General features: G+C 43.7%; 1 protein-coding gene across 10 annotated transcripts in view; it reads right to left on the bottom strand.

Annotated features, from left to right (window-relative positions):
- The window catches only part of LOC121703871 (guanylate-binding protein 1-like), a 127053-nt gene that overhangs the window by 5407 nt on the left and 95426 nt on the right, over positions 1–26220 (bottom strand). For 4 of the 10 annotated variants that reach the window (XM_042084309.1, XM_042084306.1, XM_042084314.1 and 1 more), the window contains 7 exons: positions 18329–18378; positions 14043–14152; positions 13055–13242; positions 10859–11101; positions 6181–6461; positions 4992–5204; positions 1960–2062 (listed from right to left, as the gene is read on the bottom strand). The exons of 5 other annotated variants lie outside the window; for them this stretch is intronic. In XM_042084309.1, coding sequence (XP_041940243.1) covers positions 1960–2062; positions 4992–5204; positions 6181–6461; positions 10859–11101; positions 13055–13242; positions 14043–14152; positions 18329–18378 — 1188 coding nt within the window. Of the gene's footprint in view, positions 1–1959; positions 2063–4991; positions 5205–6180; positions 6462–10858; positions 11102–13054; positions 13243–14042; positions 14175–18328; positions 18379–26220 lie in introns of all 10 variants that reach the window. One more of the 10 variants, XM_042084312.1, reaches the window with a different exon arrangement.

Here is a 26220-nt window from a genome sequence, read left to right as displayed (position 1 = left end):
ATCCTTCCTATAAGGCATTAAAATTTTGTTTACAAAGACGTGAAACTCACCGAGTGGTCAGGGGTGTTCACTGATATGCCCACAGAAAAATTGCTGCAAAAGATGCTTTCCAACAAGTTTTTAGTTTTTGTGCAACTCCATTGACTTGTATTGGATGTGCTGTGAGGTACGGCATTACTCCACCGCAGGAAACAGATAAAGGCCTGCCTCGATTAAGCCTGCTCTAAATAAAGCCCTGTGCTTTGTGCAGCCTAAGTAAATAATATAACCCGGCCATAGTTTGTGGATTTCCGGCACTTAAAGATTGTAAAAACTTCCAGTTCATGACACGTTTTTTATTATTATTTTGTATGTGTTCTGAAGAGGGAGACTGGCGTTGGTCACGGTTTGAAATGAAAGAGAGAAAACAGTAGCCTAGCCTAGAGTAACACGGCGGACATCGCTCATATAGGCCTACATATGCATACATACATATATATAAAATATATATAATATTTATATATAAACATATATATATTTTTTTTTTTTTGGCGACGCAGGCTAGTTAAGGTGGCAGGCGTGTGTTGCTAAGACGGCGCCTTAACTGCAAAATGCTGCGGGAAACCCTGCAGCTTCTTCATGACTTGATCAAATGTCATTGTAATTTATTTGTCACATGCTCGCGTTTAAAAGTTTCAAGCATTGCTGTCCCCGATGTCACAGCAGCTCCTTGTGGAAACAGCAAAGAAGAGTGCGCATATCCGATGAGATTTCTGACAAGGAGCAGAAGCTTACTGTTTATGAATAAAAAATTATATGGAATAGAAACATCTGGAATTTATATCTTTCAGCTTAACGTTAGCTACAAAGAGCATTCATAGCCTAGAGAAAACGATAAAAAAAATTTTTTATCTGAAATGTTCCAGGAAGATAGGCTTACATAGGCTATTTTTAGGCTGTCCCTGTTTGACAGGTTCAAGAAAACGCCTTAGAGTGGATATTCAATGCATTCTAGTTATATTTCATGTACTTTATTTCATGTTGAGTTTTGCTTCCCAGCATGCATTGCAATTCATTTTCCCCATTTTAGGCTATTATTAGTTTGTTTTGAATTTTTAAACAATATGGTTGAAACAATTTAGCTTAGGCTAGCCTAGGCATACTCTGATGATGTTTTGAACAATATGCTACGGGATATGCCTATTAAAAAATCGTATTAGTTTATTATGAAAAAGACACCATAGATGTGAAAGTATCATATCTATCCCGGTATAAAGGTCCATGTCTACTTAATAACCCTATATTGCTTAAGGAGGACGTGATATCATGCATGACTGGTCGAAGCGAGAACATGAGTCAAACGGTAAGTGTAACTGATTGTGTGATTGTCGGGCAAATCATAAATACAATCTCATGTTACGACAATCTCTCTCCTAGCAGCCTACTGTATGTCCTAGCAGCCTACTGTATGTCCATTCATATCTCTCTCCTAGCAGCCTACTGTATGTCCATTCATATCTCTCTCCTAGCAGCCTACTGTACGTCCATTCATATCTCTCTCCTAGCAGCCTACTGTACGTCCATTCATATCGACGCTTTCATGAAGCCTACAGGATGTAATAACAGGTGGTCACGTTTCATGTTTTTTTTTTTTTTTTTTTATCATCGGCAAAATATAAACGTCACGGGACGACACAATGTCAAGGAGGGGATGTCACGGGAACACAATGTCGAGGAGGGGACGTCACGGGAACACAATGTCGAGGAGGGGGCGTTCGGCCCTGTAGGGGACCACGCCAGGACTTCATTTTGTTTGCTGAGTACACACACACAAAAACAAAACTTGCAGTGGTCTCTTCATTTTTTCCAGAGCTGTACACATACACTCACACACGTACACATTACACCCCCCCCCCCCCCCCCCCCCCCCCCACACACACACACACTCACCCCCACACACTCACTTACAAACACACTCACCGCAGATCTGTCTTTCCATGTCGCTGAGACTCTGGTCAGCTTGCAGGATGGCTGAGGACTCCTCCTTCCTCTGCTTCAGAAACTCCTCCAACACATATTCAGCCTGACACACACACACACACACACACACACACACACACACCAGACACACACCCCTCACACATACACACACACACACACACACAAACGTAAATTAAGTTCTCTGTCCAATCCAATAATCAGTGGGATCTACACATACATGTCCTGATGATGAAGGTGATGATGATGATGATGATGATGATGATGATGGGCATTAGCAGGTTGAGTGAAGACTGATGTACCCTTCAGTGTTGGAACACTGATCATGATTCCACTTCAACAGTCTCTCTGTAAGGCTGCTGAGTCAGGTTTAAAACTGGACTTTTGGACTGTAATCCAGGTTAATCCTGATCATTGATAAATCCAAAAAGAAACAGACTTCTAGTGCTTTGTGTCGCTCTGGTTTTAGAGTGTTTGTCGTCTGGTTTTAGAGCGTTCTTGTCTGCTTGGTTCTAGATTGTTAGTGTCTGCCTGGTTCTAGATCGTTAGTGTCTGCCTAGTTCTGGATTGTTAGTGTCTGCCTGGTTCTAGATCTGTAAGGCTGCTGAGTCAGTGTAGTGGACCAGGTTTAAAACTGGAATTCTGGACCATTGTTCTGTAATCCAGGTTAATCCCGATTTATCCAGGTTAATCCTGGTTAATACAGGTTAATCCCGGTTAATCCAGGGTAATCCAGGTTAATCCCATGCAAAAACACAGCTTTGTCAAATGATCCTACTTGCCAAGTCATTGAGTGTGCATTTCCACAGCTCCATCAGCAGGCATGGAGCCTTTCATATCGTTGAAAGGACAGATCTCTGATTAGGCCTTTCATATCGTTGAAAGGACAGAACTCTGATTAGGTCTTTCATATCGTTGAAAGAACAGAACTCTGATTAGGTCTTTCATATCGTCGAAAGGACAGATCTCTGATTAGGTCTGGTGTTAGATCGCTTCTCTAAGACTATCAGTCTGGCAATTTGTCACATTGTTTATGTATGGCTGTTTGCAGACTCATTTCGTCCAAAAGTGATTGGAGTTACGTACATGAATTCGGCTAGTTTTAGTAACTCAAGAGTAACTGCTAGACCAACTATAATGTAATCTATGTTGTTGTAATGTGTTTCAGGCCTGACCATGCCTGATCGTCGCAGACCTAGGGACAATTCAGTACTTTTACAACTAACAAGAAAAAACAGCAGACGTTAAGTTCAGTTGTTCGGTCTGATTGGTTAATTAGTGTTTGTATATGTGGAGTTGTTGAGTCTGATTGGTTGTTTGCATATGTGGAGTTGTTCAGTCTGATTGGTTAATGAGTGTTTGTATATGTGGAGTTGTTGAGTCTGATTGGTTGTTTGCATATGTGGAGTTGTTCAGTCTGATTGGTTGAGGAGTATTTGTATATGTTGATCACACTGTTGATCACAATATTTTACTACACAGACTAGAACACTGGGTTGGATTTACAGGCACAGTTATCAGCTGGCTCAAATCTTATCTACAAGAAAGGAGCTTCTTTGTTGCCATCTGCAACTGTACTTCAACACCAATGTCCTTGGCCTGTGTTGTTCCCCAGGGGTCGATCTTGGGGTAATAATCAACAGTGATCTAAATTTTAACAGCCACATGAAAGCGATAACTAAATCAGCTTTCTGCCACCTCAAAAATATTGCCAACCTGAGAGGGCTGATGTCAAAACATGATTTAGAAAAAACTCATTCATGCATTTATCTAGCCTGACGAGCCAGACCCACATTAAAATGTAGGGTCTGGGCACTCACCGTTCGCAGTGCTCAGTCCGAGGGGCGGGATAATCAGTTGTCTTTCAAATTCCCTCTGCACGCAATAGGACAGCGGCAGCGCTATGAGTCCCATGCGTTTCCCACCAGCGGAGCTAGTTGGCTAGTTCAAACGTTTGCCAACTTAATTAAAGCTTAACTCATGTCACACTGTTCGCCAGCAGCAACATCCATCTTATTTGTTTTCAAGTAGCAGGGAATTCAAGCCAAACCGTTGCAACTCTGCCATCAATCATTATGTTAAGCCCACCTAACGACTCTATACACGATTTCATTGGCCTGATTGAGTTTCGATTTCTGGAGCTCACAAGCCAACGGAGAGTTGCTAGACTAGCCCTGGCAGCAAATGTAATTCGCGTCTAAATTTCTAGGCTAGCATTTATCTCCAGCAGGGTTGATTACTACAGTGTGACTTTCCACAGACCTTCCTAAGAAGACCATCAAACAGCTTCAGGTGATTCAAAATGCAGCAGCTAGGGTTCTCAAAAAAACTAAAAAGATCGTCCAATTCTTAAGTCCCTGCACTGGCTTCCAGTAAGTCACAGAATTGACTTTAAAGCACTAATACTTGCTTATAAATCAGTAAATGGAACAGGACCTAAATACCTATCAGACATGCTTACAGCAGTACACACCTTCTCGTCCTCTCAGATCTCAGGAGAAAAACCTGCTGTTAGAACTAAACATGGTGCAGCAGCTTTTCGCTGCATTAAAGTATTAAATCTAGACTTAAGACCAAACTGTTCTCAGATGCTTTCTGCTAACTGCACTGAGGTAAAAATTCTGAATCTGCACAGAAAATGATCCTTGTGTCTTTTATTTTGTCTTTTTAATTATTCTTTATTTTAAATTATTTTACCTTGTGTGTTTTATGTTTCATTTTTTATTATGATCTTTACCCTTTAAACTATTCTTTGAGTATTGCCCTTCTATGCTTATATTTGTTATTACTGTTTGCTTTTGTTTATGTAACATTGAATGACCTCTGTGTATGAAATGCGCTATATAAATAAATTTGACTTCATTTGACTTGACTTGACTATGTTGTTCAGTCTGATTGGTTGAAGGGTGTTTGTATGTGGAGTTGTTCAGTCTGATTAGTTGAAGAATGTTTGTAAATGTGGAGTTGTTCAGTCTGATTTGTTCAGTTGGGGAGTGTTTGTATGCGAGTCTAACCTTGACTCCCAGGTGGGTCTGGCTTTTGTATTTCACCACGATGTCTTCCATGTCCTGGCAGTAGAGCTGGTATCCTCCAGCTGCCGTGTAGAATCCCTGCTGGAGTCTTTCCCTCAGTGGAGCAGAGAGACCTGTGAGGACCTCCTTGCTGATCAGGGCCGAGGCCTCCTCATTCTGCTGCAGGAATCCACTAAACAGCTCGTTAACAGCCTCCTGAAATGACACAGAAACACAGAATCTACTGAACAGCTCGTTAACAGCCTCCTGAAATGACACAGAAACACAGAATCTACTGAACAGCTTGTTAACAGCCTCCTGAAATGACACAGAAACACAGAATCTACTGAACAGCTTGTTGACAGCCTCCTAAAATTACACAGAAAAACATCTTACTCTTCAGCAAACTTCACATGAGACTGTCAGATGATTCTTCAATAACTCCACACTACTGAACCGGATGATTCTTCAATAACTCCACACTACTGAACCGGATGATTCTTCAAAAACTCCACACTAATTAAGCGAATGATTCTTCAATAACTCGACATTAATGAAGCGGATGATTCTTCAATAATTCCAGACTAATGAAGCGGATGACTCACTACTGAAGCGGATGATTCTTCAATAACTCCACACTACTGAACCGGATGATTCTTCAATAACTCCACACTACTGAAGCGGATGATTCTTCAATAACTCAACACTAATGAAGCGGATGATTCTTCAATAACTCAACACTAATGAAGCGGATGATTCTTCAATAACTCAACACTAATGAAGCGGACGGTAACTCTACATCAAAGACATGATCTTCTTCTACTGATCTTCTGTCAGTAGTCATACCAGCATGTTGCCATTTGAATGATTGATTATTCGTTTTCCAGGTCTAGTTTACCTCCAGAACGATTGATTATTAGTTTTCCAGGTCTAGTTTAACTCTAGAACGATTGATTATTAGTTTTCCAGGTCTAGTTTACCTCTAGAACGATTGATTATTCGTTTTCCAGGTCTAGTTTACCTCCAGAATGATTGATTATTAGTTTTCCAGGTCTAGTTTACCTCCAGAACGATTGACGATTGATTATTAGTTTTCCAGGTCTAGTTTACCTCCAGAATGATTGATTATTAGTTTTCCAGGTCTAGTTTACCTCCAGAACGATTGATTATTAGTCTTCCAGGTCTAGTTTACCTCCAGAGACTTAATGTGCTTCCCCTCGTCATCCTTGAAGGAGCGCTTGATGAAGACCTCCGTTGCCAGGCTGTTGAGGCGCTGGTGTTCGGCGGTGATGTCACGCAGGTCCACGGGGAAGTAGGCGGTCAGCTGCGCCATGCCGCTCTCGTAAACCTCCAGACCCTCCTTCACAGCAGCCTCATTCTCAATCTGCGCCATGGCAACCACTGCGTTCTCCAAGCAGGGCACTCCCCCGCTGGACATGGTCTCCACGTACATCTTCATCAGGTGCCCCAGGACTTCAGAGAGGGGGCAACAAACACAAGCACTTGGTCTCTGGGTATCAATTGCTAAGCAACACTGCTGCAGACACTCTGGAACAGTATAGCAGCAACTAAGCAACATTTAGTGTTATTGACTATTAAAGATGAACTGAACTTAAAGAATCAACATTGATAATGTGTTGATTATGACAATTAAAAATAAATGACACTAAAAAACCAGTTTGCGCTGCCAGTTTCAATGACGTCACTGGCATGGTAGGACCTGAGAAGTTCTATAGGCAACAGCTGCAGCATATTATGTATACACGAAAATTTGTAATTTTAATGGCATGGGTTACAAATTTTGAGCCTGTGAGGGACAGGCCTGTAGTGTCTTGACTACCACTAGATGGGTTTCAGGCTCCAGCTCAACCTTCAGTAGGATCATTTGGGTGAAAATGACTGTGTGGGCGCTGCCGGAGCATGGCCACTGGAATCTCTCTGTTGCAAAGCAGTGGCGAAACGTAGGGAAAATGTTCAAGGAAGCCAAAGTGACGGGGAAAATATGTTTATTTATGTATGTGTTTATTTCGGGGGGTATACATTTTGTGAAATGTACAACATAGATACATTTTGTGCGGCACAACATAGGCTACTGTAGACCTAGCCTACAGGTCATGTAGAAAACTGGACGAGGGGTGCTTGAGACAGCAACACGCACGCTGTCTCTCTGTCTCCCTCCATCCCTCACACACACACATTGCCTACTGTACATCCTCCACACAACTGCATACTCACTCACCACCACTACATTATGCCTATGCGAAGATTACGGTGCATATACAAATAAGCTATATAACACGCATTGTCACGTCAATGTAGGCTAACGCAGTATGGACTACTGGCACTCGTAACAGCAACTCACACGGGCTCTCTCTCTCCCTCCCTTGAAACTGTTAAAAACTTCCTTACCCCAAGTTGACCCCAGATACACAGAGGATACACAAGTTTGCCGTTTATTTTAGGCTAACGTTAGTGGAGAGTTTGCAGATTTTTACCTTGTGGATGTTGATATTGCACGAGTCTCTTGGATAGCAGCACTGCGAGTTAAACTCCCTCGCATCAACAATCTGCCCTGAGACGGTGAACAACTGGCTTCAGGGTAAGTAGAAAGGGACATTGGATTCTGTTTACAGACCCGCTGTGGTTTAGTTACCAGCTAGTAAAAGCATTATTATCGATCTGTGATATCGTCGGAGTCATGGTTTATACTCTCTATGGTCGGAGTACTAGCTTGTGGAGTTTGACATAAGAGTGTTTCCAAGGTGTTAGCTGCTAGCCCTTTCCTAGGTTGGATCGTATGGTAGCCTATCTAACACTGGACCTCATCTGAGGCTACTTCGAGATATTATTCCAAAGGGGACAGATAGGCTACTGCACTTAAAACTTTAAATGATTGAACGAACCTTCCCAGACTTTGTAATTGCGACCAGTGACTGCATTGGGTGAACGAAGCCGAAGTTGAAACTTAGGCTCCATGGCACATAGACTGTGGGCTCGCCCTTCTATGAATTGAAAAAGACTACAAGCTGCCCCACCGAGTTTGCAATAAAGTAAGCAAGAAAAGGGTTTTTTAAGTCAGGATATGACAAGTCAATGGCATTTATTCGTCCAAAGTTACAGACCAGTTTCCATAGTGCACATCTTATCAATAGTTTGAATGTCGTGTGTGTTTCTGCTCATTGACAAAATAGCGTTCAGTATGATTCATGCCAAATTAATTTCCCCTGTTAAAGTGTTCGCCTTTGTTTCACTAGTTTGGTTTCATTTTGTATGAGATTTTGTGAGGTAGGCTAGCCTATGATAAACGGCTTATGGGCAATATGTAACTCAGCTAGGCCTAATGTTAGTTTCCTCAGCCATGTCAGCTAGCCTCAGACTCATTATCTGCTATGGCTGCTAGTGCTAGTGCGGAGTAGCTTACCATGCCAGTGACGTAGCCGATTGTTGAAATCCAACATGGCGGCGCCCGTGTAACAACAACACCACTTTCAACGTACAATTTTATCCCTTTTAATAAATTCAGCCATTTTAATCCTTGTACCAATGAGAAGAAATAAAATACATCTGTTATATCACCTTTACTTCAAATTCCAGTTCAGTTCATCTTTAAGTTGTTTAATAACACTCACATGTATTTGGTCATTTGTGACAATGCCAGTTAGTTACAACTGCACTTATGGACAACATCTACAAAACCTTTAAATAAACTTTTAAATAGTGTTAAGTCATCTACAAAACCTTTAAATAAACATTTAAATAGTGTTCAGTCAGTCCACAGCAGTCTACACCGTAGCTGTCAACATTGAGCTTTGAAAATAAGGGAGATTTCTCGGGTTTCTCACACAGAATACGGGAAAATGTCAACATTCGTTCCCCAACGTTGGAAGGGTTGCAGTATTAGTCCGTTTCATAATTGCAAGCTCGTGCATTGGTCAGCTAAACAATACAACAAAGTAGCCTACTTTATTTACGCCTAACAACAGCCTATTTTAATTTCGTCAACTTTATACAGCCCTAACAAGGCTAAAGTTTTGTAATCGATGCCCCTGTGCGCTGTCATTCTCTCTCCTGCGCAAACAAAATGTGTGCGTTCCAAGTAGCCTAGTGCGTAATTCTTCTTCATAAAGTTGAACTGCATTTGGTTATTTTAAAGGAAAAATATAAATAGCCTGTCATGCAGTCTATGGGCTACAGTGCAGAGTTGGGAAGTTATGGTAGGCCAACTTGGAGGGAATTCTTTCTCTATTCGTAGCTGAGTAGGCCGATACACACAGTGCGTGCGGCCGGCCGTACACTATGCAGGTGCCACTGAATCGTGCTCTCACGACAACCACGCCGTCATCTTAAATAGTCTCACTGTCGCCTTCAAGCAAGCAAAACGATGCTTTGAAAACATATGTTTCGCTGGAAGGGCAAGGGGGTAGCAATAGCAACAGGACAACAGTAGCCTACAGACACTGACAAGTCCGATGGTAGATCTGTTATGAGATTGTTAAAATACGGGATATTTGACGGGAAAATATTAAAACGGGAAGACTGCGGGAAAAAAGTTAAAATACGTGAGAAACCCGGAAAAAACGGGAGGGTTGACAGCTATGGTCTACACACTGCCTAGCACATCAGCTGATACTCAGCTGATCCACCTGAACAAATCACAGCTGTTGTCTGATGCGTGTATGCCTACCACCACTATGAGTAGAGTAGAGCACCCCCTACCACCACTATGAGTAGAGTAGAGTGCCCCCTACCACCACTATGAGTAGAGTAGAGCGCCCCCTACCACCACTATGAGTAGAGCACCCCCTACCACCACTATGAGTAGAGCACCCCCTACCACCACTATGAGTAGAGTAGAGCAACCCCTACCACCACTATGAGTAGAGCACCCCCTACCACCACTATGAGTAGAGCGCCCCCTACCACCACTATGAGTAGAGTAGAGCACCCCCTACCACCACTATGAGTAGAGCACCCCCTACCACCACTATGAGTAGAGCACCCCCTACCACCACTATGAGTAGAGTAGAGCACCCCCTACCACCACTATGAGTAGAGCACCCCCTACCACCACTATGAGTAGAGCACCCCCTACCACCACTATGAGTAGAGCGCCCCCTACCACCACTATGAGTAGAGCGCCCCCTACCACCACTATGAGTAGAGTAGAGCACCCCCTACCACCACTATGAGTAGAGCACCCCCTACCACCACTATGAGTAGAGTAGAGCACCCCCTACCACCACTATGAGTAGAGTAGAGCACCCCCTACCACCACTATGAGTAGAGCACCCCCTACCACCACTATGAGTAGAGTAGAGCACCCCCTACCACCACTATGAGTAGAGCACCCCCTACCACCACTATGAGTAGAGTAGAGCACCCCCTACCACCACTATGAGTAGAGTAGAGCGCCCCCTACCACCACTATGAGTAGAGTAGAGCGCCCCCTACCACCACTATGAGTAGAACGCCCCCTGTTGGTAGTCTTGGTGAACTGTATTTGCTCTGCAAGTTTTTCTGGAAAGGATCCTGTTGATGCCTGTTTCCGAACTTCCTGTTTAACGACCTCCAGGGCCATAAACACATCCAGGGCCATAAACACACCTTTCTCTAGTGGCATAAACACATCTTTCTTGTAAACTATGTTTTTCAATACAGTTGTTTAATTGATTAATTGAAAATACAAGTGCCGAGGTTTTGTAGTGATTTAGAGACGGACAACACTGGTATCCTTTTCAGGTGGACCTGCAGAGGTCAATTCAAATTTGCTAACAGTTCACCCAGGACACCCTTTGTGACGATACCATGCCTAAGTATCGGCAAAAGTTACAAGTCTGCTATCGTGACAACACAGCTCCGGTCTGACTCACTCCTGCCGTCGACAGTGTGTCCATCCTTCAGCTGCTTCACAGGGCTCTGATCGAAGACGAAGGTGCAGAAGCGCTCCGTGACCTCCAAGAATGCTGGGGCCAACTCCGACTGGGACAAGCTCTCCAGACGGATCACGTCCTCCGGGCGGCTGGGGAATGGGAAGGTGAAACACTTCCGGGATGGGAAGTACTTCCGGATGCATTCCCGAGGAAGGTTGTGGTCATTTACCTTTTTAGAGTTACCTTCAGGAGAGACCAGCAGAGCTCTGGGTTAGTGGACATATCTACACATGAAAGGAAGAGGTGGGTGTCTATGTGGATGAGCGGGTTCTGAACACATGAAAGGAAGAGGAGGGCGTCTATGTGGGTGAGCGGGTTCTGAACAGCCTGAGCAGTGTGAAGTGTGGGAAGATAACATTCCTCCAGCTCTTGCTTGTTTTCTTCCAACTCTTGCTGGTGTTGCTGGTTGGGCCACCAGGTGGACATGCTGGCATGACCATCTGAGGAAGCTGGTCATGCTGGTGTGGCCAGCTTTTCATGTGGGATACAGCTGATGACAAGCTTGACATTGTTGGTGTAAGATGGTTATGCTAGTGATAAGCCTACCAAGCTTGTCATTGTTGGTGTAAGATGGTCATGTTGGTTTGCCTGATTGACCAACATTAGCTGGCATGGCCAGTTAAACCAGCAATGTAGACCAGCAACACCAGATAAAATTACCAGCTTGAGGTGGTACAAGAAGCGAAACCAGGTCTAGTTTCATAAGAGTTTGCTGGTCTAGCAGGTCAACCATCATAGGGTGGTCAAACAAGCTGGTTAACAAGCTGGTCAACCATCATAGGGTGGTCAAATAAGCTGGTCAACCATCATAGGGTGGTCAAACAAGCTGGTTAACAAGCTGGTCAACCATCATAGGGTGGTCAAATACGCTGGTCAACCATCATAGGGTGGTCAAACAAGTTGGATTTTAGCGTCCCGACAGGCTTTTGTCAAAACTTGGGACACACAACTTAAAACCTGGACATCTGGTCACCCTAGTGTGCTAGTTGAATAACTTGCCTTTTCAGATTAAATGTCCATACTGGTTAAGAAAGGCATGTGAATAGCCTTTAAACTAAGGGCATCTGGTCACCCTAGTGTGCTAGTTGAATAACTTGCAATTTCAGATTAAATGTCCATACTGGTTAAGAAAGGCATGTGAATAGTCTTTAAAAGGTAACTTCCTTAGGAGCCTGTAGCATCGTTGAAAGTTTGTTCTTTTAAAATGTGCCTCTTTTTTTCTCCAGCTCTCTCAGGGGATAACCTCCCGAGCATTCGCTCCGCTCCTGGCGTGTGCCTTCACATCTCCCAAGATGCATTGCATTCTCCACATTTACATGTTCATGTGCCCAAGATGCATTGCATTCTCCACATTTACATGTTCATGTGCCCAAAATGCTTGATTGCATTGCATTCTCTACATTTTTAGCTACATTTCCATGTACCACGTTAGCATTTTCGTTCAGTGAATCTTTTGTAAATTGCTTTACAATTACCGTCGGGTCCTCCTCGTTGGCCACCTCAGCCTGCCACCATTCACTCCTTCCTCTTCAGTAACATTCCCGGTACAATTCTCGATCTTTTTGGCCTCTATATGTCTAATTACATAGTCTCTGTTTGTTCTTAGTCTTTGAAATAAATTTCTAAATAAATACAACTTATATATGTTTTTCCCTCTTCATGACGCATTTTTTGACTGATGCGACTTATTCTCCGGAGCGACTTATAGTCTGGAAAATATGGTAATATGCATTTGATTAACCTGATCTAGAATAGGGGTAACCTAAACAAACATGCGTTTGACTTTATCCTAAGACTAAAAGCTTAAAGAATGTGGTCAGAAGAGGCAAAAGAATATTGGATATTTGGGAACTGACTCCAAGTGTGAGTTTGGGAACTGATATTTCATACCAGGTTTCAGCTTCAGGGCAAAGTCTAAGTATTTCATACCAGGTTTCAGCTTCAGGGCAAAGTCTAAGTATTTCATACCAGGTTTCAGCTTCAGGGCAAAGTCTAAGTGATATTTCATACCAGGTTTCAGCTTCAGGGCAAAGTCTAAGTGATATTTCATACCAGGTTTCAGCTTCAGGGCAAAGTCTAAGTGATATTTCATACCAGGTTTCAGCTTCAGGGCAAAGTCTAAGTGATATTTCATACCAGGTTTCAGCTTCAGGGCAAAGTCTAAGTATTCATCCTCTGTTGCATCCTTGCCGTCGATCTTCCTCTCAAGAGTGAAGTCCCTCACGGCCCAGATGAAGCTGGGGAAGAACTTGACAAACTCAGAATCGTCTCGGCCTGCATCAGATGACTTCACTTTGATGTACTCAGCCAGCTCAGTTACATATCTGCAGGCAGTTGAGGTGCAACACTGTGAGCTCTGGCTAACGCTAAAGCCCCATAGCACTGTCAGATCTGGATAACGCTAATGCTCATAACACTGTGAGCTCTGGCTAACGCTAATGCTCATAACACTATGAGCTCTGGCTAACACTAATGCTCATAACACTATGAGCTCTGGCTAACACTAATGCTCTTAACTCTGTCAGCTCTGGCTAACGCTAAAGCCCCATAACACTGTGCACTCTGGCTAACGCTAATGTTCTTAACTCTGTTAGATCTGGCTAATGCTAATGCTCTTAACGCTGTGAGCTCTGGCTAACGCTAAAGCCCCATAACACTATGAGCTCTGGATAACACTAATGGTCTTAACACTGTCAGCTCTGGCTAATGCTCTTAACGCTGTCAGCTCTGGCTAATGCTAAAGCCTCATAACACTGTCAGCTCTGAATAATGCTAAACACATTAACACTGTCAGCTCTGGCTATTGCTAAACAACTTAACACTGTCAGGAGTTGCGCATGAAGTGTGCATATCCATCAAAACATAGATTTTAATTTTTCAAATCAATAACAAAACGTTACTTATTTTTTTATTCAAATATGACTGAGTATGGACACCAGAATGTTTACATTATTTTGTTAAACCGTTCACGCTTCACGTCTCACATCTACGTTCAACTCACATCAGGCAGTGACAGTCTAAGCATCATAACACTGTGTGACTGGCTAATGCTAATCTACTAATCTACCACATCAGTGTCAGCTGTGTGTGTGTGTGTAGTGTGTGTGTGTGTGTACAAGGATACTGCAAGTCCTCCACAGCCCTGTTGTCGATGGTCCCTCTGCTGTTGTAAACCAGAGTGCTGCTTAGCAGGACGGCCAGAGAGAAGATCTGTGTGTCATGCTTGGGGTCTCCCTGAGACATGAAACACACACACATTTACATTAGCCTGCTACAGCCGGAAATTGCCCAGTTTCACATGCAGTTGTTGAAAAATATATAATACAGACAGAATGTTCAGTGGAAAAATAAAAAAAGGAAAATATCAATTAATTATTAACATATTAATAGGCTTATATTGCACAACATTTATACATTATCACATTAACTTAAATATAAACGCAGCCTGTGAAAAGTTTGTTTTTGATTTCAATGAAATTTCAACTTAATGAACCATCATTCTACAAAGTCATACAGCAAGTAAGCAGGAATTCTTTGCTGCATCAACGCTAATTTATTTAGCATAGCGCATCAATGCTAATTTATTTATCATAGCACATCAATGCTAATTTATTTAGCATAGATTTGCTGCATCAACGCTAATTTATTTAGCATAGCTTTGCTGCATCAACGCTAATTTATTTAGCATAGCTTCAAACTATGTATTTTGACTAGTCCTATTTTAGATTTTGATTTTTTATCATTTTTACACTCTCAGAAATGCCTCATCTTGGAGGCCACCTTGGACATTAATATCTTGAAAAGTATTAATCCTAGCCTGCCCAAACTTTATAGCGTGATAGACATGTTCTCAGTATGATTAGACCATTAAGAGTGATCATTAGTTTTATATAGTGCCCTGGGTATGGAACAAAATGGAAAACTGGTATTAAGGGTTGTGTTAACTCATTTTTGTATCCAAATAAATTTTTGATCATTTTTGTATCATTATTTTTATGCAAATACAATACTTTATTAATGTGAATAAAATGGTAATTAATAAAACAGTTCACAGTCATTATGTGTGTACATGCACTTACTTGGTTACATAGTTTACTTATCAGGGGTGTCACGATTTCGATGTTAAGTTGAAATTTATCAATCAATTTTAAACTTCGAAACTCAAAGGTAAATCGATAATGTAGCCACACCCCCAACATGTATGCCAAGACGCAAACACACACACACACACACATGTTTTGAACTGTGGCGTCAACACACTGCTATACCAAGATTTACAGTTCCCATTGACTTCCATTCAACACATCAAAACAATCCTTTGAGCTCAAAATAATGCCGCTGACTGCCAGCAACCATTTCACTTTGATACTAAACTAAATGTTGGTACAATATATATATACAGCAAGAATAACAAACTTTTGCATAAGCAATGTAGAGAAATCTTATGATAAATGTCAGCCTGTAAGATCCATTGCTCAAATTCATGGTCATCTAATGTTGAATGTCAGTAATTCCATTCAAAAACGTACCTTAATATTTATGAAGGAACAAAGTTTAAAAAGAAAAACACAGTATATCAGATGAATTAGACAAATAACAAGATTTTCTACCATAATTTCCATTTAAATGAAATATGTCATGGCGCTGTTGTGCTGCACGGCCACCAGATGACGCCATTTCACTGCTTGCTTCATCCAAATAAGGCCCGAAGTGCAGTGCCATGCTACCATCTGGTGGCCATGAATATTTAATAGAACCCATTATATTTATTAGAAAAGAAACTGCCATCGAATAATGTACTTCCTTACCAATAATTTATTATACAAACTTTTAATGGTTCAGTTATACTGAGGACATGTTTGTCTTCCACCCTGCAATGTTTGGGCTGCCTATGAATAATATATTTTGTTATATCAATGCCCAACCAATGCTTACCAGATAATGTGATTTTCAGGCTGATTTACAAGGGCTGAAAATTATATGAAGATTGGGGAAGACTAGTAGCATGGCGGGCCATCCTATATCATTGAAATGTATAGTCTGGAATCAACCCATTCACCTCGCTTAATCCAAGGGGCGGGCAGAGAATTGTCTTTCAAACTGCCTAGGCATGCAATAGGCCAGCGCTACGACCATATCCGTATCCGGTCGGCAAAACGGCAAATACATCCTTCTTCGAAAGGAATGACTTAAGTGCATTGTGTTGCTCAACTTTCAAAGAAAAGCACAAGTCCAACTCCTCCAAAGTTGACGCCAACGCCGATTCAAACAACCGCTCTTCATTCGCCATAGCCACCTTCCTTGTTGTTTACTGTCGATGGACTGTCGTTATCCTGTTAAGCCCGCCTTAAGACTCTAACAAAAAATAGAACGCTGTGATTGGATGAGGTCCACGGCGTCAGCCAATAGAAATCCCTATGGTTTGATACTAGACGTACAGGCTGAGCAAATTAATTTGCCGCCACTAGGGTGCGTCTAGATTTCTAGGCTAGAAGACTAGGGTTTGAACAAAAATTCTTTATACGGTTTTGGGACCCATTCCTGACAAGGTCTGAACAAAATCTGAGACGGAGTAACAACAACCTTATCAACCACTGGTGCAACCCCAACGCTCTGGTTCAACCCCAACGCTATCTCTCTGGTTCAACCCTCTCTCTCTCTTCTCCTCCTTCTCTGGGCCCTCAGCTCTCCCATTTCACCACTACTGACTCCCTCACAATCACTGACATCATTACTAAGTCCAACTCATCATGTCAGCTCGACCCTGCCCCCACCCCTCTACTTAAAGCACCACATCCCTATCGGACATCTACATCGACTCTGTCCTGTATGAGCCCTTTCAATCTGGCTTCCGCTCATGTCACAGTACAGAGACTGCCCTTCTACGCATAGTTAACAACCTCCTCCTGTCTGCTGACTCTGGTTCGCTTAACATTCTCATCCTCCTTGACCTTAGTGCTGCTTTGGATACCATCAATCACAATGTTTTAATCACCCGTCTGTCTGCTATTGGTGTTTCTGGCACAACCCTCAATTGGTTTCCGTCATACCTCACCAACAGAAAGCAGTTTGTCACACTTGGTCTACATCCGTTCCCCATGTTCCAGGTCACTCGTGGTGTCCCCCAGGGTTCTGTACTTGGGCCCCTCCTCTTCCTCATGTACATCCTCCCTCTTGGCCAGATCATTCGCATCCTTAACTTCCACTGCTATGCAGATGAGATCCAACTTTATCTTACCACTCCTTCTCCCCCTGACCCCCCACCACGCTACCTCACTGACTGCCTTTCTGACTTAAAATTATGGACGCAAAACAGTTCTCAAACTCAACACAGACAAAACCGAAATTCTACTGATTGGCCCTAAAAGCATCCTCTGCAAATCTCACAGTCTCAATCTCAACATCGATGGTTCACCTGTCCACTCTACTCCTGTTGTCATACAACCTTGGCATACAACTTGGCAAACCTTGGCATACAACTTGACTCCACCCTTAGCTTCGATCCTCATATCAAAACACTCATTAAGACTGCCTTCTTTTACCTCCGTAACATTGCACACCTCCGACCCTTCCTCTCTGCTAGTGATGCACAGACTTTGGTTCACACCTTCATTATGTCCCATCTAGATTACTACAACTCACTTTTCCTTAGTCTTCCCACTAAATCCCTTCAAAGTTGGCAAAACATTCAAAACATGCAAAACATTCTGCAGCCAGGCTCCTTACCCATACCAAACGATCTGCACACATCACCCCCATTCTCCATCAACTCCACTGGCTACCAGTTCTGTCCTGGATTAAATACAAAGTACTACTACTCACCTTCAAAGTCTTCCACAGCCATGCTCGCCCCTACATCTGTGATCTCTTGACCCCTTACACTCCTTCCCACTCACTCAAATCCTCTGACCAAAATCTTCCAGCTATCCCCAGCATCAGACTCTCCACCCTGGGTGGCAGGTCCTTCAGTCCCTTGGCCCCCAAAATCTGGACCTCCCCAACCTCTTTGTGACTGTCCTCTTCCTTTCTTCAAAGCACATCTCAAGACCTTTTTGTTTATTGATAGTTTCTTCTACACACCCAACATCTATATTTATACTTACTTACTTAACATCTGTCTTTCCTCCTACTGTTTTTTTCTCTTTGTTTGTATTGTTTTTTTTTGTTTTGTTTGTTGTTGTATTTTCTTTTCCACTATGTAAAGCGACCTTGGCATCATATAAATGTAACTTACTATTATTATTATTATTATGAATATTATCTGATTTGACATGTAATAATCCAGCACAACTAAAAGCATATCATGGTTGCCCAACTAAAACGTTCAGTAAGGTTCAAAAAGAATCCTTGTACATCACCTTGCCTACATCTAAAGCGCTCAGTAAGGGTCAAAAAGTCCTTGTACATCACCTTGTCTACATCTCCCAGTCCCTCTGTGTCCAGCAGGACAAGGGTGTTTCCTGTTGAAGAGGCAAGATCATCACTTAACAATAAGCAATAAGTAGGCTACTACTTGCATAGCCATAGAATATGATAACAGTTCAATAAGTAGGCTAGTACTCACATAGCCATAGAATATGATAACAGTTCAATAAGTAGGCTACTACTCGCATAGCCATAGAATATGATACAAGTTCAATAAGTAGGTGTTTCCTTTTGAAGAGGCAAGATCATCACTTAAAGGGGCGATAGAATGCAAAACCGAGTTTACCTTGGCATAGTTGAATAATGGCAGTTTGGTATGTAAAGTTCCCACAAAGGGAACCTCAAACATACGCACACGCAACTGTAGTGATGGTCCCCCGTCACACAAAGTAGTATAGCTTTCGGTTAAAGGAAATGCAGATCATCTCCCTAATTAATTTCTTTGCACAAAACAGCTCACATTCTGCGTTCATTCCAGTGAGACGAGTGAAATAGGCTAACTTATTTTTTAAAGCCGTCATCGCCATAGGCTATTTGCTACGATATTCACCACCTTTTGATTTTTTCATGCATTGGATTAGGCTATTAATATGCTGATTGGATTAGCATATTAAATGGCTATGCTCATTGGATCAGCATATTAAATGGCTATGCTCATTGGATTAGCATATTAAATGGCTATGCTCATTGGATCAGCATATTAAATGGCTATGCTCATTGTCATGGGCAGTTCCAATAATCCACTGCATTTCTTGTTTTAGATCTAGCCTCGTTGCTTCTAGCCTACCTAAGTGGTTCAATCTGTCAGTTTCACTTACACAGACGGTCACATTGAAATGTAGTGTTGCCATGGCAATACTGGCAATACAAGTGACAGCCATGAAACTGAAATTCTGCTGTTAAACGGGGGAATCGCAAAGCAATAGATGACGACAGCTCGGTGGCCGCACCTTATTTGGCTCTGGTCTGTGCCTCTGTAACGCCCCCAATATTTACATACACACTAGCCCACTTCCAGCTTCATGCAGCTCCTTCACTGAATGTTCGATGACGCCGGACTTCAGTAGCCTAGATGGTCCAAGACCGTATTTGCAGATAAACATAATTTGTTTGGCTTTTTAATGCGCCGAGGAGCTTGTATGTAATCGGAATACAAATGGCTCCTTAGTTTAAAAATAATTTGGGTACAAGGTGATTGCGTTGAAAATAACGGCGTTTGTCTAGCGTTAGAAGCTCAATTTTCTAACATTGCCGCGGCTCATTTAAGAAAATGACGCCACTTTAGTTTGAGGTAGTGCTAACAATAATACCGTAAAGAAAGATGATGGATCATCATTACCTTATCTGTTACCATTAGGGATGCACAATATATCGGCGGCCGATATATTATTGGCCGATAAGTGAAAAAATGAAAATATTATTATCGGTCCGAACAGAATTCTGGCCGATAATTTGCGCCGATATTTTTTTAAAGTCCTAATTTAGGCCTACGTAAGGTCCGTCTGGCTACACTGAGCTACTTGAGCTTGGTTGGCTATACTTTTTCCTCAATATAATGTCAGCGGTGTGAATGTATTTCACCACTCTAACAAAATCTGTGGATATGCGTTCATTTGGGAATCTGTGCATCTCAAAATCGTCTCGTGAATGATCCGCCATTTAACCTTACCAAAGCGGAGCTCAGCCCTATCTAGAGCCGTCTTGTGCTGGTGTGTTTGCACTTTACCGCGCTGGTCGGGGAAACAAATAAGCAAACTCGTTAGTGGGACGAGTACATAAGTAGGCCTAGTTCTAAGTTGTGTTTTAGTATTATATTTGCATTACGTTAGCTTGGGTTTTGTATTACTACCTAGAAATATGCTAACCATTCCTGCTTCAGTTCCAGACAGGTCATCATAATAAGTTATTAAAACCTTCGGGGCTAACCCCTTTCATTTCTGCTGCAGCAGGTTGTGCGCAACAGAGTAGACGGACATAAGATACAGTCTGAGGAGTTGCTTTATTCAGTTACCCGCAGTTGAAACTAAACCTAAGTTTCCCTCACAAACTCTGATTTGGTCACTATACTGTAGCTTATTCCCAGCTGAGCCGTTTATGAGCGTTTAGTCCTAAATTAAAATGATTCATACTCTCTAGCCACTCACTCGCAATTCACTGACGTCAGGTTCACTTAAAGGAGCCACACATACTGTAGGGCTAGGCTACTGTTATGTTGTTGACTGCCGCACTATTGAGGACTATTATGAGTTCTGTCCATCATTTGGTGGTACAGTGGGCATCATTTTCAAATGGCCACTTCAGTCGCGCATTACGCGGCGTGAAGCTGCGTGAAGCTTTAGTACCACTTTCAGCCACTGTGCGTCGCTCTGCCACTGTACATCGCTCTGCCTGCCGCCCCTTCTGAAAAAGCTCGATTTAGGCTACTTGGGTATGGCTTAAGGCTTGACTACACGGTGGTAACGAAAATCAAAATCGAAATTTGTTGTCTACATTATTGTCAGTGTTGGGGGTAACGCAACTACGCAAATCAAAACAGTGGTGTGATAATTGAGCCAGTATTAATCTGTAGCCTTGGGTAGGCTACTGCAGAAAACAATGTTGGCGATTTAATACTATCTAGCGACGTTTTTAACAGGCTACGCTATAGAGGCTTAGACAACTATGACCCACGTTTTGGTTTCGTAAATTAATTTGCCCTACTTCTTGACTGCAATGTAGTCAATTGACTGCTTGACATGTCATTTTTATTTTTCTGTACAATAAACAAATACATCTGCTTTATGCCGCAGAATTACATTCATATTTGTAACTTACATAGTCCAATGCATCGTTACACTACGTTAGTGTTTCCCAAAACCATAGTAGCAACGAACGTTCGCAACCACTGTCGATAAGGTGGTGCGCACTTTTTGACGAGTCAGTTGAGAATATGTAGCCTGATTTTAATGGAGGGAGGGGGGGGTCCTTGTTAGTTTACGCAAACCAGGCCAAGAAGGCTGATTCTGATTTTGATAATATGATCTGCACAAAAGATAAACTTAGGTAAACATTGTTGTCAAAATCTTAACCCGTTTAATCCCAACGGTCACAATTGTGACCGTACAAAAAAATCTTGCTCTTGTGCCTTTAAAACTGTTACTGGATGAATTATCAATACATTTCTCCCAAAAATAGAAACCTGAAAGGGTCTCAGTTAAATATGTGCAGTGTTAAATGTGTAGTGTAATTTGTCACATGACCAGAGCTGCTTATGTTTTGGTTGCACCCTGACCAGAAAATGTCCACCCAAAAGCTCCCAAACTATTTTATTGCCATTTAAGGCACGAGCGCATCTGTGAGGCCAAGCCTCACCAAGTAGCCCGTTTGTTTACAACTAACATTACATTTAATTAAACTGCTTATAGGCTATGCCGAAATAGTTTCAACATTTTGAATATCAGTATCGGGTGAATTAGGAAATGTTCTCAAAGTAGCCTTATGGCTGAAAGCTGCTTGGGATCCCCACTGTCAAGCAATAACCATACAAAAAGTTAAAAACAGATGACCTGATGCGCGTCACTGACATAATGCGCAAATAATATAGCCTAGATATTCCAATATATTCGAATGCATGTGTTTATTTTAGAGGGGATATTCAAACGTCATTTTTGAGCAATTTTGACAGCCCTAGTCCACTGTAGGCTACGCCAATCGTCTATTAACACCTTCCACCTAACCCCGGTGAGTGGGGGTCGCTATAATGCGTGTGAAATAGCACCATTGAGTAGCCTATGTGAAATAGCCTTAAAATCGTCCCAGTGTTGTGCCTTCTGGTTTCTCCACCTACTGATTTCCTTGCGCGTGCATGCGCTGCAGCAGTTGTCAGACATTCACAAACAAGTTGTTTTAGGCGGTTTGAAGTCGCTTTTCATACGCCATGAGCGCTCGGCTACATTACAGCCACTCAGACAAAAGACATGTAAAAAAATATATGTTTTGAAAACTAGCATTAAACTGGATTCGATCCCGCAAAAGCAACACACGCGTGACTCTCTCCATCCTGATTCCCTACTCTTTGAGCCAACTAATATGTTACACAAATCAATTAACTATTGTAGGCTACCATTAATTAATAACATAGGCAACACCCAGGTAACATGTTGTCCAGGCTATCTGAAACAAGCGGTTGCCCTTCATCTACAACAACTGGTTACCTTGGGCTGCTACAGTCGTCAGTGCACTGTGCACAGTAGGCCTATGCTTGATCAACTAAAAATAAAAGATGGTTGATCAACTAAAAATAAAAGATGTATTTGGTGATGACGTTATTGTAGGCCTAGTAGACCTAAATTCTGAGAAATTAAATGGTACGAGAAACGATCTACATAGCGCACCAGACCGCGATGTCTTCAAGGGTTGAATGAACTGAGTTTGCAAAAATTTGTGTATTTTTCAAGTCAATAAACATTCTTAATTTTCGAATGTCTTTGTCAGGGAACATCTGCCTTTTCAAAACCATAGGCCTGGTAGTCGCTCAGACAAGGAGTTATAAGATAAAGGCAATACCATTTGTGTCACCTAATGCAGTTCAGTGAATTAGCAAGATACCATCAGAAGCCAACAATCATAAAGCACCTGTGCACGCGTGCGCTCTCTCCCCTGCACATGAAGCTGTCTGCGTGTTGTAGGCTAGATTTGCGCGAGTTCTTTCTATCTGCTTTACTTTTGTGAGTTGCGACCACCTAGACTATGTTATAGACGTTCTATGAGGTACCAGTGTTTAGCTGTGTCACAAAACAATAAGCTTTGTCAGACTACTTTTAAAATGATATTCAGGGCTATATACGTTAAACATTCGGGGCTGAAGACCCGACAAAGCCTTGCGTTAATTCTTCAGGTGGGAAGTGTCAGGAATTTTCATACGAGAGACGCTCTCATTGGCGGTTAGCATATGGAGTAGGGGATTGACAGCAACATAGCCAATCACATTATGAGAGATGCTGAATTTAACATAAACTGCGATGTTTGATTTTAAATGAATGTAAATTTAGCCGGGACTGTAAGCTGGCACACGTGGGTGCTCGATGTTTTCAGTGGGTGCCCGAGAGACGGAGCACCCACGGTATCGGCGCCTATGACAAGCGTATCTCGCGGTTGCATCCATTACAAACAAACATGCAATGTGAACGTCTGGGATTGGGGAGAGCACTAAATGCTCTTCTGAATAAGCACGAAGTCAAGCCTTTAAATGAAAAACACTCTTTAATAATCAAAAAAATAAACGCTAATGAAGTAAACTTGTGACCATCAAAAATCGTTTATCGCCTGTAACTCCGTGATAACAGGACGTAACAGGAAGGCATTTGGCTGAGCAACGGAGGTTATATGCTCTATATTGTAATGATCTGAGCCTAGCTGTTGATGACTGTGCTCCCATGATGCTGTTCGGTTGATGTGTTATGTTGAATGCTAATGTTAACCATGCAAGTTACCAATGTTGTGCGTCCTGACTGTCATGTTTATGTTTATAGTTGATTACAGTGTTCATAACCGGGTCTAACTAGTGTGTGTTGTAGATACAGCCTCACATAGATGTTTAGTGCTGGAGCATAAGGGCCAGGTCTGGCCTGGCATTATGTGTTTGTGTGTTTTGGTGCGTAACCAATAAAGACCTTTCTAAAACAACTTTGCAAGATTGTTACATTTGTGTCAGAAGTGGGATGCCGACCCCTACTGGACGGGAGGAGAAAGCTGCAACCGATACCCCGGCGATGATGAGTTTCCTGCCAAAGCGGCTCTTCGTCAGCGCGCTCGCCCATGGCCACCTGCTGGGCCCAGCAGACGGAGCCAGCCTGCAGCGTGACCGTAACGAAGAAACCCGCCCCCGGCCACAGGAGGAGACGAACCGGGCTGCTGGCAGCATCCCACCAGTGGAACCCGCTCCACACGGGAGCGATGGAAATCGGCTGGTCCCCGGTGCGACGGCGGCAGAAGGGCGCTCCAACGCCAAATTGCCCCGCTACAATGATAAGAGGCCGCTGGCGACATACCTGGTGCAGGTCCGGCTGGCAGCCGAGCTGAATGGCTGGTCGGCGGAGAGAACGGGCGTACAGGTGGCGTTGGCTCTGGAGGGGGAAGCGCTACAAGTATTAGAAGACCTGCCACCGGCAGAGCAAGCAACCTGGACTGCAATCGAGGCCGCTCTGCAACGACGATTCGGCCAGAGGATCTTCACCAGCGATGCTCGCGAACAACTCGCTTCCAGACGGCGCCACAAGGACGAGAGACTGGGCAAGTTTGCGGCTGACCTGCAGCTGTATGCCTGGCGGGGCTACCCAACATACAGCCAGAGTCTACATGAAGAGATGGCACTGGAAGCGTTTGTCCGGAGCGGCTGAGAGAACACCTTCGCCTGAGCGCCCCCAGCTCGCTGGCCGTGGCGCTGGCGGAGGCCGAACGGGTGGAAAACATCTTCCACACAATGGAGTCGAGGCATTGCGTACGCCAGACATCGATGGAGGAAGACGGGGGGGGAGTTGGAGACGACACGACAGACCACAGCACAGCCACCACAACGCCGCCCACGCGAATGGAAGAGGCCGGCCAGCGGAGACGGATGCTACCGGTGTGGCGAGCCGGGGTACTGTCCCGCCCCAGCAACCCTCACACGCGCGCCCCAGTCAAACTAGGCGGGAGGGATGCCACCTTCAAGTTTCACTACCTCCCTGGCTATGGACTGCATACGGCTGGGCAGGCTCGGCCAAACAAGAGGACTCTATGTGGACTGTACACTAGACGGGACTCGGTGTCGCGCCTTGATCGATACTGGCTCCACCATCTCGCTGGTGCACCCCGGTCTCTTACCCGGCACGCTGGTAGCCAGACCCAGAGGCTGGGAAGAGACAAAAACACGCATCACAACAGTTACCGGAGAGCGAGTGGAACTGTATGGACAAAAAGTGGTGTGCATGTGCATCAACGGTGAGACTGCGAGCCGCCAGCTTTGGTTGGCTAGCATTCAGGATGATTGCATTCTCGGCCTGGACGTGCTAGAGAAATGGGGGGCTGTGGTGGACATTTCCCGGTTCTCACTACACTTGGGGACGAGCAGCGTAGTGTTGCACACGGCGGGGAAGACGGAGCATGAAGTGCGGGGAGCTGGCACGACGAAGAACCCTCCAACTCGCTCCACACAAGCCCGCGAAAACAACAGGCCTCATCCAGGTCCGCTTGCTGAGTCCGCCACTGCTCAGCTCACGCCCACTAGAGAGGAGCCAGGTGAGCGGGTTGAGCAATCACCACTCTCCGCTCAGAGAGCGCGGCCCTCTGTAGAGACAAGGCAAGCCGTAAATGAACTCTGCACTCGTAGCTGTGAGGGGCTGAGTGAAGCACAGGGTAGCCAGGTGCGGAGGCTACTAGCGGCGTACACCGACATCTTTGCCGCAAGAGATGAGGACTGCACCCGAACGAGCCTGGTCCAACACGATATCGACACCGGAAATGCTCGGCCCATCCGACTTCCACCTCATCGCTTGCCGTTCGCCAAACGACAAGCAGCTGAAGAAAAGATAAAGGAGATGGCCGCGGCAGGAGTAATAGAGCCAAGCAGTAGTCCCTGGGCTGCGCCAGCTGTACTCGTCTGGAAGAAGGACAGCTCGTGGCGGTTCTGTGTTGACTACAGGCGCCTCAACCAGGTAACCGGCCAGGCTACTGGCAGATTGAGCTAGCCCCGGAAGCTCGGCCGAAGACAGCGTTCACCATCGGGCAAGGGCTGTGGCAGTTCCGGGTACTTCCGTTCGGCCTATGCAACGGGGCCAGCGAACTTCGAGCGGTTGATGGAGCGTTTCCTAGCGCGCATTCCATGAACATGCTGCGTGGTTTACCTGGACGACATCCTG

This window comes from Alosa sapidissima, chromosome 2 (genome assembly GCF_018492685.1).
Source record: "Alosa sapidissima isolate fAloSap1 chromosome 2, fAloSap1.pri, whole genome shotgun sequence".
Taxonomy (NCBI): domain Eukaryota; kingdom Metazoa; phylum Chordata; class Actinopteri; order Clupeiformes; family Clupeidae; genus Alosa; species Alosa sapidissima.
Note: the sequence above shows the minus strand (reverse complement) of the source record. Positions and strands in the feature narration are given on the sequence as shown.